The 17,677-nt window shown below is 46.4% G+C and overlaps 2 protein-coding genes across 2 annotated transcripts in view; one reads left to right on the forward strand and one right to left on the reverse strand.

Moving 5' to 3' along the window:
- Positions 1 to 17,677, reverse strand: part of LOC134351189 (myelin-associated glycoprotein-like) — a 469,309-nt gene that overhangs the window by 251,540 nt on the left and 200,092 nt on the right.
- The window catches only part of LOC134350574 (myelin-associated glycoprotein-like), a 45,431-nt gene that overhangs the window by 15,412 nt on the left and 12,342 nt on the right, over positions 1 to 17,677 (forward strand). Inside the window, exons 5-6 of the mRNA XM_063055958.1 lie at positions 4,053 to 4,213; positions 11,985 to 12,112. Coding sequence (XP_062912028.1) covers positions 12,088 to 12,112 — 25 coding nt within the window. The 5' untranslated portion in view covers positions 4,053 to 4,213; positions 11,985 to 12,087. The remainder of the gene's footprint in view (positions 1 to 4,052; positions 4,214 to 11,984; positions 12,113 to 17,677) is intronic.

Here is a 17,677-nt window from a genome sequence, read left to right on the forward strand (position 1 = left end):
CCTCTCACTCTCACCTTCATATGATCAAAGCAATGACAACTCACTTCATTCGCACAAAACTCACAAATGCTGGCTAAATATCACATTCTCCGTCACACAAACTTCAAAATATTGTCAGTTTCTCCTGGAAATGGACACAGCATGTCTCTAATGCATTCAAAGATGGATACACAAAGGAGAAACATCTCCCTCTCAATCTCCCCTTTTTCATGCATGTTTTACATGTTCATAGCCCATCATATTACAGACAAGAAATCTTAGAAGAGAATCCAGTCATCTTTCTACTTCCTGAAGAATCACTTGGTTTGCAGCTTGAATCCTGCTGTATAAGCAGTTAGTTTGCTCCTCTTTGGAGTGCAGGTTATCTGGGAGTTGTTCAGCTGGACAGGGTGGCAGGGGAGCAGCTTTTGCTGTCGCCAGTCAGGCAGAGATAAGGGAGTGGTCTGAGAGCCTGGAGGAGCACCGCTGATCCCAGTTGAAGTGCTGTATGTCTTGGGGAAACTCAGTTGGCTTCTGACATGACTTTATTTAGAATAGTGAGTATCTGGGTGTTAGAAATGTTGTAAAACTTGAAAACTACATTCCTTTGCTCTTTAGTTGCCGATTACCTCTAACCAACCAGTACACAGAAACACATAGCAATGCCTCTGCCATCTCCTGAGAGTGGAAACTGTGGTTTCAACAGGTTCAACAAACGCGGATGCTATTGGTTGTTATTTTATTTCCTCAGTTTTTTTTTTCATTGATGGCAAGGGCCTGGTATTTACTCTCCAGCCTTAACTGTTACTCTGTCAGAGGGTAATAATGACTGTGGGAGTTCCACACTGTTGGAGACAGTACCGAGGTGTAAATCTGTGATGGGGTACCACAGATGAACAGTTAGAAGAAACAGGTAAGTTACATCAGGAAAGGGGAACAGCACCCAATGATCCTTTGCTCACAGATTCTCCTGCAGCATTGGAAAGCCTAAAGACCTGCTTCTTGACGGTCCTCAGAACGCTATTTATTATATTTGTCATATTCTATTTATTATTTGTTTATTTTCAATGTATGTATTCATTTATATTTTTTATATTTATAGTAATTTTTATGTATTGCACTGTACTGCTGATGCAAGGCAATACCTTTCATGACATATGTCAGTGATAACAAACCTCATTCTGCGCCTGTGAATTCAACAATTTCAGACCAAAAACCTTTCTACTTGTTTCCAACTTTCCAGTTCTAATGAAAGCATGTCCACTGAATGCTGTCTCCATTCTTCTCTCTCCACAGACACGCCCATTGTTTCTCCACCCCTCCGTATCTGCAACACAAACATGCCCGATCTCTAACTTTATCCACCTGATGAAAGATCACTGATCGGAAGCAGGATCATGTCTCCTCCTTTTAGAGGTGTTGCCTGATCTACTGAGTATTCCCAGTATTTTCTGTTTTAACTCATTTCCTCTCATCCCTATTAAGCATACACAAGCAGCACATGAATTCTTCCTGAGCTACTGAGTATTTGCAATGTGTTCAACATCATCTGGCATGGTTAGAGCAAGGCAGGAGGCCTTTTGACTTGCAGAGTCTGCATGAGTCCTGTTCAAGTTCCAATCCCGTCTCATCCCACAGCCCTGGAAATTCATTCCTTCTGGTGTTCATCCAGCTTCCTGTTTAATACTGCTGCTGAATTTACCTCCACTACTCCCTCAACAGATCAATCCCCATCCTGTTCTCTGTGCAACTCATGTTCTTGCGTGATATTTGTTTTTTTTTGCCAACACCCTCATTCTCCATCCCCTAATTGTTGACCCTCCCATTAATGTCTACTCAGTCTGAACATTTCATACATTAAATACCTACATCAGATCTCCCAGCATCTCCTGTGCTGTAAGGAGAACAACCCCAGTCTATCCACTAATTGAAAAATGAGACACATGGCATCCTTTAAAGTAAATCCTTTCCGCACTCTCTCCAAAGTCTGTTGATCTTTCCTTAAGTGTTACACCCAGAATTGGACACGACAGACCACTTGTGGTCAAAAAATGTTTTATGATCCTTGGAAGCCAAATTATTCAGTTTTAGGAATATAATTTCAAAATGGAAGGCATTGTCTATTCGTGTTGGGAAATGACTGATTGCAGCTGGAAGCATCCATTTCTTTACCCTCCATTGTTCCACATGAAACATTTATCGCAGTTTCTTAATCAGTGAGAGCATGTACCAGTGAGTGAGGGTTTGGCTCTGCCACTTCACACTCACAATCCTCCACATGCCCCTCGCCAATTCACCCCCACAAACTTCCACTTGCCCCGGGCCAATTCACTCCAACAGGCCTCTACATGCTTCCTCACCAATTCCCACGTACGTGTGTGTGTGTGTGTGTGTGTGTGTGTGTGTGTGTGTGTGTGTAAGGGGCTTGTTTTGCCATTGTCTTGTTTTAGTTTGTTGTCAATGTTATTGTTGCTGTTTGTGATGTTCTGCCAAGCATTGTGGGCATGCTATGTTGGCACTGGCATTTGTGGCAACACTTGCGGTCTGCCCCCAGCACATCTTGCGTTGGGTGTTAAAGGAAAAACAACACATTTCACTGTATGAATCTGAATCTGGATCTGACGGGACATTGCAGTGTTAAAAGGGTCTGACAAGGGAGCGTAGAGCTATAGTGAAGGCAATACTGGAGCGGGACACTGCACCTTTGGAGGTCTGGAACAAGTGGTGTGCACAGGATTCGGATTTGGGTTCATTGTTGTTCATCGTGTAAGGTAATAATCTGAATGGGGCTCTGCAGGTCTGATCTGTCAGTTGTTTCACTGTACAAGTAGCTTCCACAGGTAACCTCAATGCGCTACCCACACCCCAACACCCTGAATCCAGGCACTGCTCAGGAACTGTTATTACCCCTCAACCATCAGGCTCTTGAAACAAAGGGGATAACTTCACTCAACTTCACTTGTCCCACCATGTACTGTTCCCACAATCCATCGATTTACCTTCAATGACTCTTTATCTCATGTTCTGAATCTTTAGTCCTTGTTTGTTTGCTCAACACTACACTCCAGTGCCACTGGGGGAGGGAGGGGGAAGACAGGATATTAAGAGCTACGAGAGGAAAGGGCATGCTGAGTGTGGATGAGAACATGGGTGAGAGATTATAATGTGGAGATGTTTGGAGCCATCCACTAAAGCACAGAACAGAGAGCAAAGTAGTTGTTAAATTGTGGGATATTGGTTAGTGTTGATGTTCAAAAGGATCTGGAAAGAGTTAGTCTATATAAAGCTATGCTCTGGGAATGTGAGTGAGCAATTGTGAGTGTGAGTGCTCTGCCCATCTCGATCCGTCCCCCTTTGCCAAACCTGCAACCCACCCCCACCCACAAGAGACGATGGGCTCCGAGGGCACCTCCAGTCTCGCCATCTCCCCCTCTCCGAGCTGCTGGTAATGATCCCTCGCCAGCCTGAGGGGATGCAGCATCTCCTCCTCCAGCTGAGGGAAGAGCTGGAAGAGAAGAGATAACGTCCCGTCATGTCCTGGGAGCAGATTCTGACTAACATTCCCCTCTATTAGCATTCCCAGACATCCTATCGCAATCACAGGTATCTCCCGATAATATTCCCAGGAATTCAAGCTCGAGGTTACGGAGATGGGGAGGGGTGTAGGGGCTGGGGTGGGGTGGCTTCAAGAAAACGGGGAGGGGTTTGGGGGTGAAAGGGGTGTCAAACAGCTGGGGAGGGGTATAGGGGACAGAGGGGGATGATGGAGTCAAGGAGGGGTGGAGGGGACAGAGGCGGATCATGGAGATGGGGATGTGCGTAAGAGCCAGAGGGAGATCATAGAGATGGGGTGGGATGTTGGGGTCAGAGGGCAATCATGGAGACTGGAAGGGATGTGGCCACTACAGGATCATGGAGACAGGGAGGGGTGTCGGGGCTGGAGGGGTGTCACAGAGACATGGAGTGGTGTTGGGGCCAGAGGGATCTATATTCTTATCTCGAAGGCAATGACAGTGTTTGGATTTTGAAGAAATTTGGTATCTCACCAAAGACTCTACAATTTCTTTAAATAGATGTATGGTGGAAAACGTTCTGACTGGCTGCATCACAACCTGTTCTGGTGGATCACAAGAATCTGCAGAGGGCTGTAACCTGAGCCAGCTCCTCTCCACCATGGCATAATCGTCCCCTCCACTGAGGACATCTTCAAGAGATTAACCCTCAAGAGGGAAGGGTAAGAGCGGCAGGGGATGGGATGAAGAGAGGGTGAAGACCTGCTCCCTTCCCCTTCCCCACTCAGTATGAACCCTGTTACTCATTCCCTCCCCCAATGAATCCCCACCCCCCCACTCTCAGCCCCGTTACCTTGGTTAAGGACTCGAACATGGGCATGAGGGTGCATGTGATGAATACGCTGTGTGTGTGAGATTTCCACACCCGGTCCCGGTCCATGAAGGGCAACACTGGTAAACCCTCAGACTTCTCCTGGTCTCTCTGGGAACAGGTCCAACAGCATCAGCAATGACAGAGACCGGAACCTCCCCTGCCAGTGAGGCATTCCATCCCTCCTCACTGCTCCTCCCACAGCAAGACAATTCATCCTCATTTCCCCCCCCCAAGTGCTCCCTCCTCGCCACTCCTCCCCCAGCTCTCCCTCCTCACCGCTCCCCCGCACCAAGTCACTTATTTCTCACTGCTCTTCTCAGTGTTCCCTCCTCATTCCCCATCCCTCAGCGCTCCTGACTCACTGCTCCTCCCACAGCATTCCATCCACACACCCTCCCAAAATGCTCCCTCCTCATTTCCTGTCTCATAGCGCTCCCTCAACACCACTATTCTGTTGCTTCCTCCTGACTACAAATCTCCCCTCTCCCTGCAACCCCCCCCAAAAAGACACTCTCCTCCCTACTGTCCCTTACTTAGAATGACACTCCCTCCTCACAGCGAGATGCTCCTTCCTCACTCCTTCCACCCATGACACTTCCCCGCCACCACCCACCTGCATGAAGTACTCCTGTAACAAACAGTCGAGCCAGGGCTCAGAGACCTGGGTGGGATGCACCTCGTTGGAGGTGTCACAGCATTTGATCAGTACTTGTTCCAGCTGTGGACAGGGAGGATGAGGGTGTTATTGAGCTGCAGAGAAGGGGGAAGTAGCCCATTCCCACACCTCTACTCAACTTGTTAACACAGTGATGCCTGCCCCTCATTGTCAAACCTTCCCACCACAACTCTGGGGAAGGTAAAACTTTCTTGGAAGACACATACCACCAGGCTCAAGCAGATTCCACCTTTCAGTGATCAGACTCTTTAATAGACTTCTCGTATGAGAAATGGACTTGACCTCACAATCCAGGTCTCAGCCTCGCAGCTTATTGTCTACCTGCACTGCACTCTCCTTGTAGCTGTTACACCTGATTCTGCATTCGGTTATTGTTTGACCTCATTCCAGCTGAATGCACTGTGTAATGATCTGATCTGTATGAACAGTGTGCTTTTCATTCTATCTCTGTATGTGACAATAATAAACCAATTCCAATTAACAAGACCATTGAGTGTGTGTCCCCATCTCTATCACCGCCTATGGCCTCTACGTTCCCTGTCTCCGTGTCACCCTCACCCCCACCCCCGCCACTGGATTCCACACACCTCCCCGTGTCTGTGACCCACTCCCTCCCTTACACCCCGACCTGTCCCGCTGATTCCTTTCAGTTACAACACACGCCCCGACTCTGTGAGCTAACCCCTACACAACTTTCCAACTCTGCAACTCCTTCCACCCTCCAGTTCCTCTACCCATCCCTTCGTTATCAGCCCCTCTGACCCCCCCACCCCTCACTATCTTTGTGCCCCCATCCTCTCTGCCTTCAGCTGTCCAGAGCTTGATGACCAGAGTGCCCTGGGGCATCATTACTGACCAGTCCAATGTGTTCCTTGTTCTGGTCGTCGAGCCATCGAGGCATTGTGCAAACGCATCCATGATGTCCCCATGCCACACCACGTCTGTGGCCAAGATCAACTCCATCATCCCCTGGGTGGAAGAGAGAAGGTCAGACCCCTTCCTGTATACAAACACGTGGCTTACCACAACCTCCCTCCCCCACCAACTCTCCCTGTAACAGAGCATTCTGATTGGTTGCATTGCCACCCAGTGTGGAGGCTCCAATACATGGAATCACAAGAGGCTGCAGACTGTCATTGACTCATTTTTCCGCAGGGATTTCTCCCTTGTCCATTCGTTCCCCCCCACCGATCTCCCTCCTGGCACTTATCCTTGTAAGCGGAACAAGTGCTATACATGCCCTTACACTTCCTCCCTCACCACCATTCAGGGTTCCAGACAGTCCTTCCAAGTAAGGCGACACTTCACCTGTGAGTCGGCTGGGGTGATATCCTACGTCCGGTGCTCCCGATGTGGCCGTCTATACATTGGCGAGACCCGAGGCAGACTGGGAGATCATTTCACTGAACACCTACGCTCTGTCCACCAGAGAAAGCAGGATCTCCCAGTGGCCACACATTTTAATTCCACGTCCCATTCTCATTCTGATATGTCTATCCACGGCCTCCTCTACTGTAAAGATGTAGCCACACTCAGATTGGAGGAACAACACCTTATATTCCATCTGGGTAGCCTCCAACCTGATGGCATGGACATTGCCTTCTCAAACTTCCACTAATGCCCCACCTCCCCCTCGTACCCTATCCGTTATTTATTTATATACACATTCTTTTTTCTCTCTCGCCTTATTCTCCATCTGTCCCTCTCACTATACCCCTTGCCCATCCTCTGGGCTTCCCCCCTCCCCACCTTTCCTTTCTTCCTAGGCCTCCTGTCCCATGATCCTCTCATATCCCTTTTGCCAATCAAATGTCCAGCTCTTGGCTCCATCCCTCCCCCTCCTGTCTTCTCCTATCATTTCAGATCTCCCCGTCCTTTTCCCACTTTCAAATCTCTTACTAGCTCTTCTTAGTTAGTCCTCACGAAGGGTCTCGGCCTGAAACGTCGACTGTACCTCTTCCTAGAGATGCTGCCTGGCCTGCTGCGTTCACCAGCAACTTTTATGTGTGTTGCAAAGAAACGTGGATGGTAGTTTGACTCCCAGGTGCCAGGGTCTGGGATGTTTCTGATTGCATCCACGATATCTTGAATTGAGAATGAGAACAGCCATAGGTCGTGATACATAATGGTGCTAATGATATAGGTAGGAAAAGGGACGAGGCCCTGATAGCAGACAACAGGGAGGTAGGAAGGAAGTTGAGTAGCAGGACAACAAAGGTAGTAATCTGGACATTACTGCCTGTGCCACATGACAGTGAGTGTAGGAATATAATGAGGTGGAGGATAAATGTGTGGCTGAGGGATTGGAACAGGGGGCAGGGATTCTGATTTCTGGATCATTGGGACCTCTCCTGGGGCAGGTGTGACCTGTACAAAAAGGATGGGTTGCACTTGAATCTGAAGGGAACCAATATCCTGGTAGGGAGTTTTCCAAAGGCTATTGGGGAGAGTTTAAAAAAGAATCGCTGGGGGGTGGAAACCGTACTGAGGTGACGGAGGAAAGGGAGGCTGGTTCACAAATAGAGAAAGCTTGGAGACAGTGCGAAAGGGGGATAGGGAGGTGATAGAGAAGGGTCACACTCACGAGGATGAGCTCAGAGTGTGGATCAACACTTGGAGCAATGATGTTGTGGCCATTGCAGAGACTTGGGTGGTGCAGGGACAGGAATGGCTACTTCAAGTGCCAGGCTTTAGATGTTTCAGAAAAGACAGGGAGGGAGGCAAAAGAGGTGGGGGTGTGGTACTGTTGATCAGAGATAGTGTCACGGTTGCAGAAAAGAGGAAGTCATGGAGGGGTTGTCTATGGAGTCTAGGAATAGGAAGGAGTCAATAACTCTACTGGGTGTTTGTTTTTTTTTTATTAAATCGACCACCCAATAGTAACAGGGACATCGAGGAGCAAACAGGGAGACAGATTCTGGAAAGGAGTAATAATAACAGGGTTGTTGTGGTGAGACATTTCAATTTCCCAAATATTGATTGGCATCTCCCTGGAGTGAGGGGTTTAGATGGGGTGGAGTTTGTTAGGTGTGTTCAGGAAGGTTTCTTGACACAATATGTAGATAAGCCTACAAGAGGAGAGGCTGCACTTGATATAGTATGGGGAAATGAACCTGGTCAGGTGTCAGGTCTGTCAGTGGGAGAGCATTTTGGAGATAGTGATCACAATTCTATCCCCTTTACCGTAGCAATGGAGAGGGACAGGGACAGACAAGTTAGGGAAATGTTTAAGTGGTGTAAGGGGAAATATCAAGCTATCAGTCAGAAACTTGGAAGAATCAAATGGAAACGGATGCTCTCAGAGAAATGTACGGAAGAAATGAGGCAAATCTTCAGGGGATATTTGCGTGGGTTATGCATAGATATATTCCAATGAGACAGAGAAAGAATGGTAGGGTACAGGAACCGTGGGGTACAAAGGCTGTTGTAAATCTAGTCAAGAAGAAAAGAAGAGCTTACGAAAGGTTCAAAAAGTTAGGTAATGATAGAGATCCGGAAGATTATAAGGCTAGCAGGAAGGAGCTGACGAATGAAATTAGGAGAACCAGAAGGGGCAATGAGAAGGCGAGGACAGACAGGATGAAGGAAAACCCCAAGGCATTCTACAAGTATGTGAAGAGCAAGAGGATAAGATGTGAGAGAACAGGACCAATCAAGTGTGACAGTGGAAATGTATGTATAGAACCTGAGGAGATAGCAGAGGTATTTAATAAATACTTGGCTTCAGTATTCACTACGGAAAAGCATCTTGACGATTGTATGGATGACTTGCAGCTGTCTGTAAAGCTTGAGCATGTAGATGTTAAGGAAGAGGATGTGCTGGAGCATTTGGAAAGTATCAAGATGGATAAGTCACCCAGAGCAGATGGGATGTACCCCAGTCTACTGTGGAAAGTGAGCAGGGAGATTGCTGAGCCTCTGGTGATTATCTTTGCATCATCAATGAGGATGGGAGTGGTTCTGGAGGATTGGAGGGTTGCGGATGTTGTTCCCTTATTCAAGAGAGAGAGTAGAGATAGTCCAGAAAATTATAGACCAGTGAGTCTTACTTCAGTGGTTAGTAAATTGATGGAGAAGATCCTGGAAGGCAGCATTTATGAATATTCTGAGAGGCATAATATAATTAGGAATAGTCAGCATGGGTTTGTCAAAGGCAGGTTGTACCTTATGAGCCTAATTGAATTTTTTGAGGCTGTGACTAAACAATTGATGAGGGTAGACCTGTACATGTAGTGCATATGGGTTTTAGCAAGGCATTTGATCAGGCACCCCATTCAAGGCTTATTGAGAAAGTCAGGAGGCATGGGATCCAAGGGGACATTGCTTGCCCACAGAAGGCAAAGAGTGGTGTGCTTCAGGGATCAGTTCTGGGACACCTTTTTATAAATGACCTGGATGAGGAAGTGGAAGGATGGGTTTGTAAATTTGCTGATGACACAGAGGTTGGGAGTGTTGTGGATAGTGTGGAGGGCTGTCAGAGATGACAGCGGGACATTGGTAGGATGCAAAACTGGGCTGAGAAGTGGCAGATGGAGTTCAACCCAGATAAGTGTGAGTTGGTTCATTTTGGTAGGTCAAATGTGATGGCAGAATATAGCATGAATGACAAGATTCTTGGCAGTGTGGAGGATCAGAGGGATCCTAGGGTCCGAGTCCATAGGACACTCAAAGCTGCTACGCAGGTTGACTCTATGGTTAAGAAGGCGTACAGTGCATTAGCTGCCATCAGTTGTGGGATTGAGTTTCAGAGCAGAGAGGTAATTTTGCAGCTTTTAGGACCCTGGTCAGAAACCACTTGGAGTACGGTGCTCAGTTCTGGTCGCCTCACTACAGGAAGGACGTGGAAACCATAGAAAGGGTGCAGAGGTGATTTACAAGGATGTTACCTTGGATTGGGGAGCATGCCTCATGAGAATAGGTTGAGTGAACTCGGCCTTTTCTCCTTGGAGCGACAGAGGCTGAGACGCGACCTGATGGAGGTGTACAAGATAATGAGAGGCATTGATCGTGTGGATCGTCAGAGGCTTTTGCCCAGGGATGAAATGGCTAGCATGAGAGGGCATAGCTTTAAGATGCTTGGAAGTAGGTACAGAGAAGCTGTAAGGGGTACGTTTTTTTTTATGCAGAGTGGTGACTGCGTGGAATGGGCTGCTGGCAGCAGCAGTGGAGGCGGAAACAAACGATTTTTTTTTATATATATAGACTACTGAATACATGGAGCTTAGAAAAATAGAGGGCTACGTGCAAGTCTAGACAGTTCTAAGGTAAGGACATTTCAGCAGAGCTTTGTGGGCTGAAGGGTCTGTATTTTGCTGTAGGATTTCTATGACTGTTTTTTGAAACAAAAAAGCCCATTGTAATGAAAAGTGGTCATAGTGTCGCTGTACTGAGGTCATGATTGTGTTTGTTCAAGAACAGAATGTTTGAAGGGAAGGAGCTGTTCCTGAACCTGGCGATTTGGGCCTTCAGGATTCTGTACCTCCTGCCCAATGGGAGCTGTGAGAACATGGCACGGTCCAGATGGTGGGGGTGTTTGACTATGTACATTTGCATCTTGAGGTAGTATCTATTGTAGAGAGTTCCGATGGTTCCTATTCTATATTTTGCGAAGTCCACTATTCTTGGCAGCTTCTTATGTTCTAGCAGATTCAAATCGCCACAGTGTGGCGTACTGTGACGTTACACATTGACTGGGCTGCAGTATGAGCAGGACATTGCTGTGGGTTTGCTGCACTGTTGAATGGGAAGGTTGTGAAAAAGCTGCTTTGTTAGTGTGGAACAGTCAGTATGGACCCCTGTTGCAGTCTGTCTGTCACCAGCATCTTTGGTACTCGATTACAGGCACGTCGGCATTCTTGTAACTGTGAGTCCCACAGGGATCACTGAGATAATAGTGATCCACATTCTTTCCTAGATCCATAAGATCTGATGGATGGAAGCAGAAGAGACAGTGACACATTGTAGAGAAAATAGGAAGTGATTCCCAACACACATAAAAGTTGCTTATGAACGCAGCAGGCCAGGCAGCATCTCTAGGAAGAGGTGCAGTCGACGTTTCAGGCTGAGACCCTTCATCAGGACTAACTGAAGGAAGAGTGAGCAAGGGATTTGAAAGTTGGAGGGGGAGGGGTGATCCAAAATGATAGGAGAAGACAGGAGGGGGAGGGATGGAGCCAAGAGCTGGACAGGTGATAGGCAAAAGGGATACGAGAGGATCATGGGACAGGAGGTCCAGGAAGAAAGGCAAGGAGGGCGGGGGGGGGGGGACCCAGAGGATGGGCAAGGGGTATATTCAGAGGGATAGAGGGGGAAAAAGGAGAGTGAGAGAAAGAATGCATGTATAAAAATAAGTAACGGATGGGGTACGAGGGGGAGGTGGGGCATTAGCGGAAGTTAGAGAAGTCGATGTTCATGCCATCAGGTTGGAGGCTACCCAGACGGAATATAAGGTGTTGTTCCTCCAACCTGAATGTGGCTTCATCTTTACAGTAGAGGAGGCCGTGGATAGACATGTCAGAATGGGAATGTGATGTGGAATTAAAATGTGTGGCCACTGGGAGATCCTGCTTTCTCTGGCGGACAGAGCGTAGGTTGATTCCCAATAGAGGACAGCAGACCAGCTTGGACACTACATTTCTTCCTGCTGTGTTAGACGACACCCCTTCATTATTTTTTTCCTGACAGTGCTCAACTAACATCATCGTTAGTGCTAAACTAACATCCTGAGGTGAATGAGCCAACAGAAAATGAACCTGCTTCCCAACCCCACCCCACCCAGACTAACAGTTCCCCTCCAATTGTGAGGAGGACTGGTGGGTTTCCTTGTGTCTCCCACACTTAGTATGCACTATGTCCACAGTGCAGGAGTGATACAGGGGGCAGATATCAAGCCTGGTGTGTTCACAAGCCGTCAATTCCCAAACATTGTTCATTCTTTTCTCAGCCGCAGTGTCGAGTGAGTGGACAGCTAACACACCACGACATGTGAAGGCACAGAGTGGCTTGTGCCCGGATTCTGTGCCAGTACTGTTATCCATCATATCTGCATGAGAAGTCGAGGACTGGTATCTGGTATGTCAGAAAAAAAATTCAAAATCCAATCATATAGCCTTTCACTCCAGCAATCACAGAAAGGAGAAACGGAAGTTTCGTTATTGAACCCGTCTATCTGGAGACTTGAAAGATGGTGACTGTTCCCTGATTATAGACAACATCGCCAATCTATGTTTCCAATCATATTGAAGCACAACCGACATGGACATGAGAGGTTCTCAGAGTTATGTGCAGTTTCTTGCCGAATTAGGCCACTCTGCAGGTGGCAGTGTTTTGCTTCCCATCAGCTCTCCTCTCCTTCTCCAAGTCCATCCCGGCCATCCGCACAACCCTCCTTTCAATCATCTTCTCTGTTATAATCCAGCATCCAGGCCATTCCCTGATCTCAGTACTAACATCAGGCAGGAGGTACAGAAGCCTTGCATCCCACACCACCCAGTTCAGGAACAGTTATTACCCTCCAAACACCAGTCTCCTGAAACGCTGCGGATTATCTCAAACACCACTACTCTGAACTGATTCTATGACTTCCAGACTCACTTTCAAAGACTCTTCACAACTTATACTCACAGTACTGTATTTTTTTGAATTTGGAATTTGTCCTTTTGTTGTCAGTCTTCGTCTGCTTGTGTAGCTTTTAGTAATTCTCTTAGTTTTGTTTTTTTTCTGTAAATGCCTGCAAGAAAATTAATCACAAGGTCGTAGAGTATGGTAGTGGTATATGGTAACAACTTGTATATATATTTTGTTAATAAATTTAATTTGAACTTTTTGAACTCATCTCCACCATAACCAAGTCCACTTGGCCCATATCTCACTGCCTGGGGAAGGACGGACTGCACTGGATGTATCAGTGACTGTGTGATATTGTGGCTGTCAGTGGAGGACTCTGTTTCCCATTTCCCCTCTCAACAGCTTTCAGAACAGTCATGAACACCACACTGTTCAACTTTCCCTCACACTGTATCCTCATTGCTCAGGGATCATCCTGTAAACATCTTTTCTCTTGTCGGACTGGGATTTCTATCTGAACTGATGCATCTGGTAATATTGAACTAAAAGGATCTATTTCTCTGTTAGATTTCACAGATAAACCCACAATATTCACTGCTGAACTTGAAGGAAAGTCTGTGAACATAACCTGCATCTTCAACACTGCATGTGATGGAACTTCACCCACCTTAACCTGGGTCACCCCCACTGATGTACCACCATCAGTCTCAAGCAGTGTAACTCGGTGGCACAACACTCTGACATATACTTCTGTCCTGACCATGACCCCAGCACTCAAGCACCACGGGCAAAGTCTCACCTGCAGAGTCAGATACCCATCTGTTTCATCGGAGCAGACCATCACACTAACTGTGCAGTGCAAGTATGGGGATCAGTTATCTTTCAGGTACAGCCATACTCCACAGGGTACACAGAAATATTCTGCAAATTTCAGTTTAAGGCTTACTGAATTATTTATTTGTTGACAAATGTTACCCTGAATATCCATGAGACCATAAGACATAAGAGCAGAACTAGGCCATTTGGTCCATCGAATCTGCTCTGCCATTCAGTCACAGCTAATCATTTTTTCCCCTCTTCAGCTCCACTCTCTGGTCTCTCCCCATAACCTTTGATGCCATGGCCAATCAAGATCCTATCAATCTCTGCCTAATGACCTGGTTTCCACAGCTGGTAACAAATTCCAGAAATTCACCAACCTCTGGCTAAAGAAATTCCTCTGCCTCTGTTTTAAATGTACTCCCCTCTATCCTGAGGACATGTCCTATTGTCCTAGACTCCCCCACCATGGGAAACATCCTTTCTACATCTACTCTGTCTAGGCCTTTGAAATCTTTTGAATGTTGAATGAGATCCCCCCTCATCCTTCTAAATTCCAGCAATCACGGCCCAGAGACATCAAACATTCCTTGTGTGATAAAACTTTAATTCCCAGAATCATTCTTGTGAACCTTGTCTGAAACATTTGCAAAGCCAGCACATTTTTGCTTCGATAAGGAGCCCAAAACTGTTCACAATACTCAAGGTGAAGCCTCACCAGTGTGTTATGAAGCCTCAGCATCATGTCCCTGCTCTTATATTTTAGACATCTTGAAATGAATGTTAACATTGCATTTGCCTTCCTCACCACTGACTCAACCTGCAAGGTAACCTCTAGAATGTTCTGCACAAGGACTCGCAAGTCCCTTCGCATCTCAGATTTTTGGGATTTCTCCCCGTTTACAAAAATAGTCTGCAGGGAAAGGCAAAAGGGAAATTATAGGCCAGTTAGCCTCACCTCAGTTGGAGGGAAAGAGTTGGAGTCCATTAGTAGGAATGAGGCTTCTAAGTACTTGGAGACTAATGATAAAATAAGTCAAAGTCGGCATGGTTTCTGTAAAGGGGAATCTTGCCTGACAAATCCATTAGAGTTTTGCGAGGAAGTAACAAGCAGCTTGGTCAAAGTAGAGGCAATACATGTAATTTACTTGGACTTTCAGAAGGTGCTTGATAAGGTGTTACACATGATGTTGTTTAACAAGATAAAATCCTGTGGCATTACTTGAAAGATACTGGCACAGATAGCGGAATGGCTGACAGGCAGGGAGCAGTGAGTGGGTATATAAAGGGATCTTTTCTGGTTGGCCGCTGGTGACTAGAGGTGTTCCAGAGTTAGTAATGCGACCGCTGCTTTTCACATTGTTTGATAATGGAATTGATGGCTTTGTGGATGATACAAAGATAGGTGGGAGGTCGGTAGTGCTGAGGAAGCAATGCGATTGCAGCAGGACTTAGACAACTTGAAAGAATGGGCAAAAAAGCAGCAGATTGAATATAGTGTTGATAAATGTATGATAATGCATGATAATGCATTTGGGTAAAAGGAACAATACTGTAGACTATTATCTAAATGGAGAGGTGAAAACGTCAGCTGTGCAGAGGGACTTAGGAGTCCTCGGGCAAGACTCCAAAAAGGTTAATTTACAGGTTGAGTCTGTGGTAAAGGTGGTAAATGTAATGTTGGCGTTTGTTTCAAGGGGAATAGAATGTAAAAGCAAGGAGATAATGCTGAGCTTTTATGAAACAATAGTCAGGCTGAATGTTGAAAAGACTAGAGAGACTAGATAGGGTGGATATGGAGATGATGCTTCCTATCCAGAACTAGAGGGCACAATGTTAAAATTGAGGGATGACCCTTCAGAACAGAGGTAAGCGGGATTTTTTTAGCCGGAGATAAATCTGGGAATGCTTTGCCACAGTCTGTGGTAGGGGCTAATTCTGTGCATAAAATTAAGGCTGTAGTTGATTGCTCCCTGACTGGTCAGGCATCAAAGGATATAGCAAGAAAGCAGGTGTAAGGAGTTGAGTGGGATCTGGGATCAGCCATGATGGAATGGTGGAGCAGACCTGATGGGCTGAATGGCCTAATTCCCCTCCATATCTTATGGCCTTATGCCACAGTCTAATGATTCTTGAAATATCATAACTAATGCCTCCACAATCTCTACTGCGACCTCTTTCAGAACCCTAAGGTGCAGTTCATCTGGTCCCGCTGACTTATGTACCTTTAGGCCTTACAGCTATTTGAGCACCTTCTCTCTTTTAATAGAAGCTGCACTCACATTTCTTCCCTCACACCAGTCAACACCTGCCACACTGCTCGTGTCTTAGAACATAGAACAATACAGCACAGTACAGGTCCTTCGGCCCACAATGCTGTGCCGACCCTTAAACCCTGCTTACCCATATAACACCCCACCTTAAATTCCTCCATATACCTGTCTTGTAGTCTCTTAAATTTCACTAGTGTATCTGCCTCCACCACCGACTCAGGCAGTGCATTCCACGCACCAACAACCCTCTGAGTAAAAGACCTTTCTCTAATATCCCACTTGAACTTTCCACCCCTTACCTTGAAGCCATGTCCTCTTGTATTGAGTAGTGGTGCCCTGGAGAAGAGGCACTAGCTGTCCACTCTATCTATTCCTCTTAATATCTTGCATCCTCTCCTCTCATCCTCCTTCTCTACAGAGAGTAAAGCCCGAGGTCCCTTAATCTCTGATCATGAGGATACTCTAAACCAGACAGCATCCTGGTAAATCTCCTCTGTACCCTTTCCAATGCTTCCACATCCTTGATACTGTGAGGTGACCAGAACTGTATGCAGAACTCCAAATGTGACTGAACCAGAGTTTTATAGAGCTGTATCATTACCCCACGACTTTTAAACTCTGTCCCTTGACTTATGAAAGCTAACACATAAACTTTCTTAACTACCCTATCTACCTGTGAGGCAACTTTCAGGGATCTGTGGACATCTACCCTCAGATCCCTCTGCTCCTCCACACTTCCAAGTATCCTGCCATTTATTTTGCACTCTGCCTTTTGAGTTTGTCTTTCCAAAGTGTACCACCTCACTTCTCCGCGTTGAACTCCATCTGCCACTTCTCAGCCCACTTCTGCATCCTATCAATGTCTCTCTGCAATCTTCAACAATCCTCTGCACTATCTACAACACCACCAACCTTTGTGTCGTCTTCAAACTTGCCATCACATCCTTCTACCCGCACATCCAGGTTGTTAATAAAATTCATGAAAAGTAGAGATCGCAGAACCAATCCTTATGGGACACCACTACTCAACTCTCCAATGCGAATGTACTCCCTCCACCAGGTGTTACGTACCCCGTAACTGGGTTGCCAAACCAGCAGAAATGGACCACTTAGTTGGAGTCTGGTTTAACAGAAACTAATAAAGTTTTATTAAAGAAATAAGTAACACAGTACTCTGATCGTAAGGATATAAATGCAACAGGTTAGCAATGATAACACACACATGTACACAGAACTAGGATAATAGGAATCAATCAAGCTCTATCACAGTCTAGGGTTAAAATGATCAGTCAAGTAACGCAGAGTTCAGTTCAGCTTAGTACAGTTCGCAGTAATCGCTGTTGTGCCGTTGGAGAGAGAGAGAGAGAATATGCAAATCTGATTCAGCAGACCTTTAATGTTCTTCACAGTTGGCTTTCAGGCAGACCCTTTTTTATGTCTTCTGTGGTCACCGACTGTGACCTCTCTGTTCCGGATACGACCGTTCTTCTGCGGTGAACCCGGCACCCAGGCAAGGGCGGGGACACACCAGGTTGCCACCGATCATACCCTTTTCACCCTGTGCGTCTATGGTCGGTTCCCTCGAACCAGACCTCCAACTTCCACCAACTTGTGGGGGCACACCGCTCTTCCAGGGTCTCATTATCTCGTGATCTTGTGATGTGACATGCCTTAGCGAACCTGTTCTTTTTATCCCCCTGCTGGGGTATCGCCTGTCCATCAAACTTCAAACAGTTCAGGTTCAAAGCAACTGGTCTGTCAATATTCTGAAGTGTGTTTCTTTCACGTTAATCTCTCTCTTCTCTCTTATTAGCATTTTGAATGTTTCTCCATTGTCTCTCTTATCTCTCTCATCAGCATCAATCTTCTGATAACTTGGTTTGTCGTCACACACCACACTCTGCTTTCTGCAGGCAAGCCAATTCTGAATCCACCTGACCAAACTTCCTTGGATTCCTTGCCTTCTGACTTTCTGAAT

Source organism: Mobula hypostoma, chromosome 8, assembly GCF_963921235.1.
Source record: "Mobula hypostoma chromosome 8, sMobHyp1.1, whole genome shotgun sequence".
NCBI lineage: Eukaryota > Metazoa > Chordata > Chondrichthyes > Myliobatiformes > Myliobatidae > Mobula > Mobula hypostoma.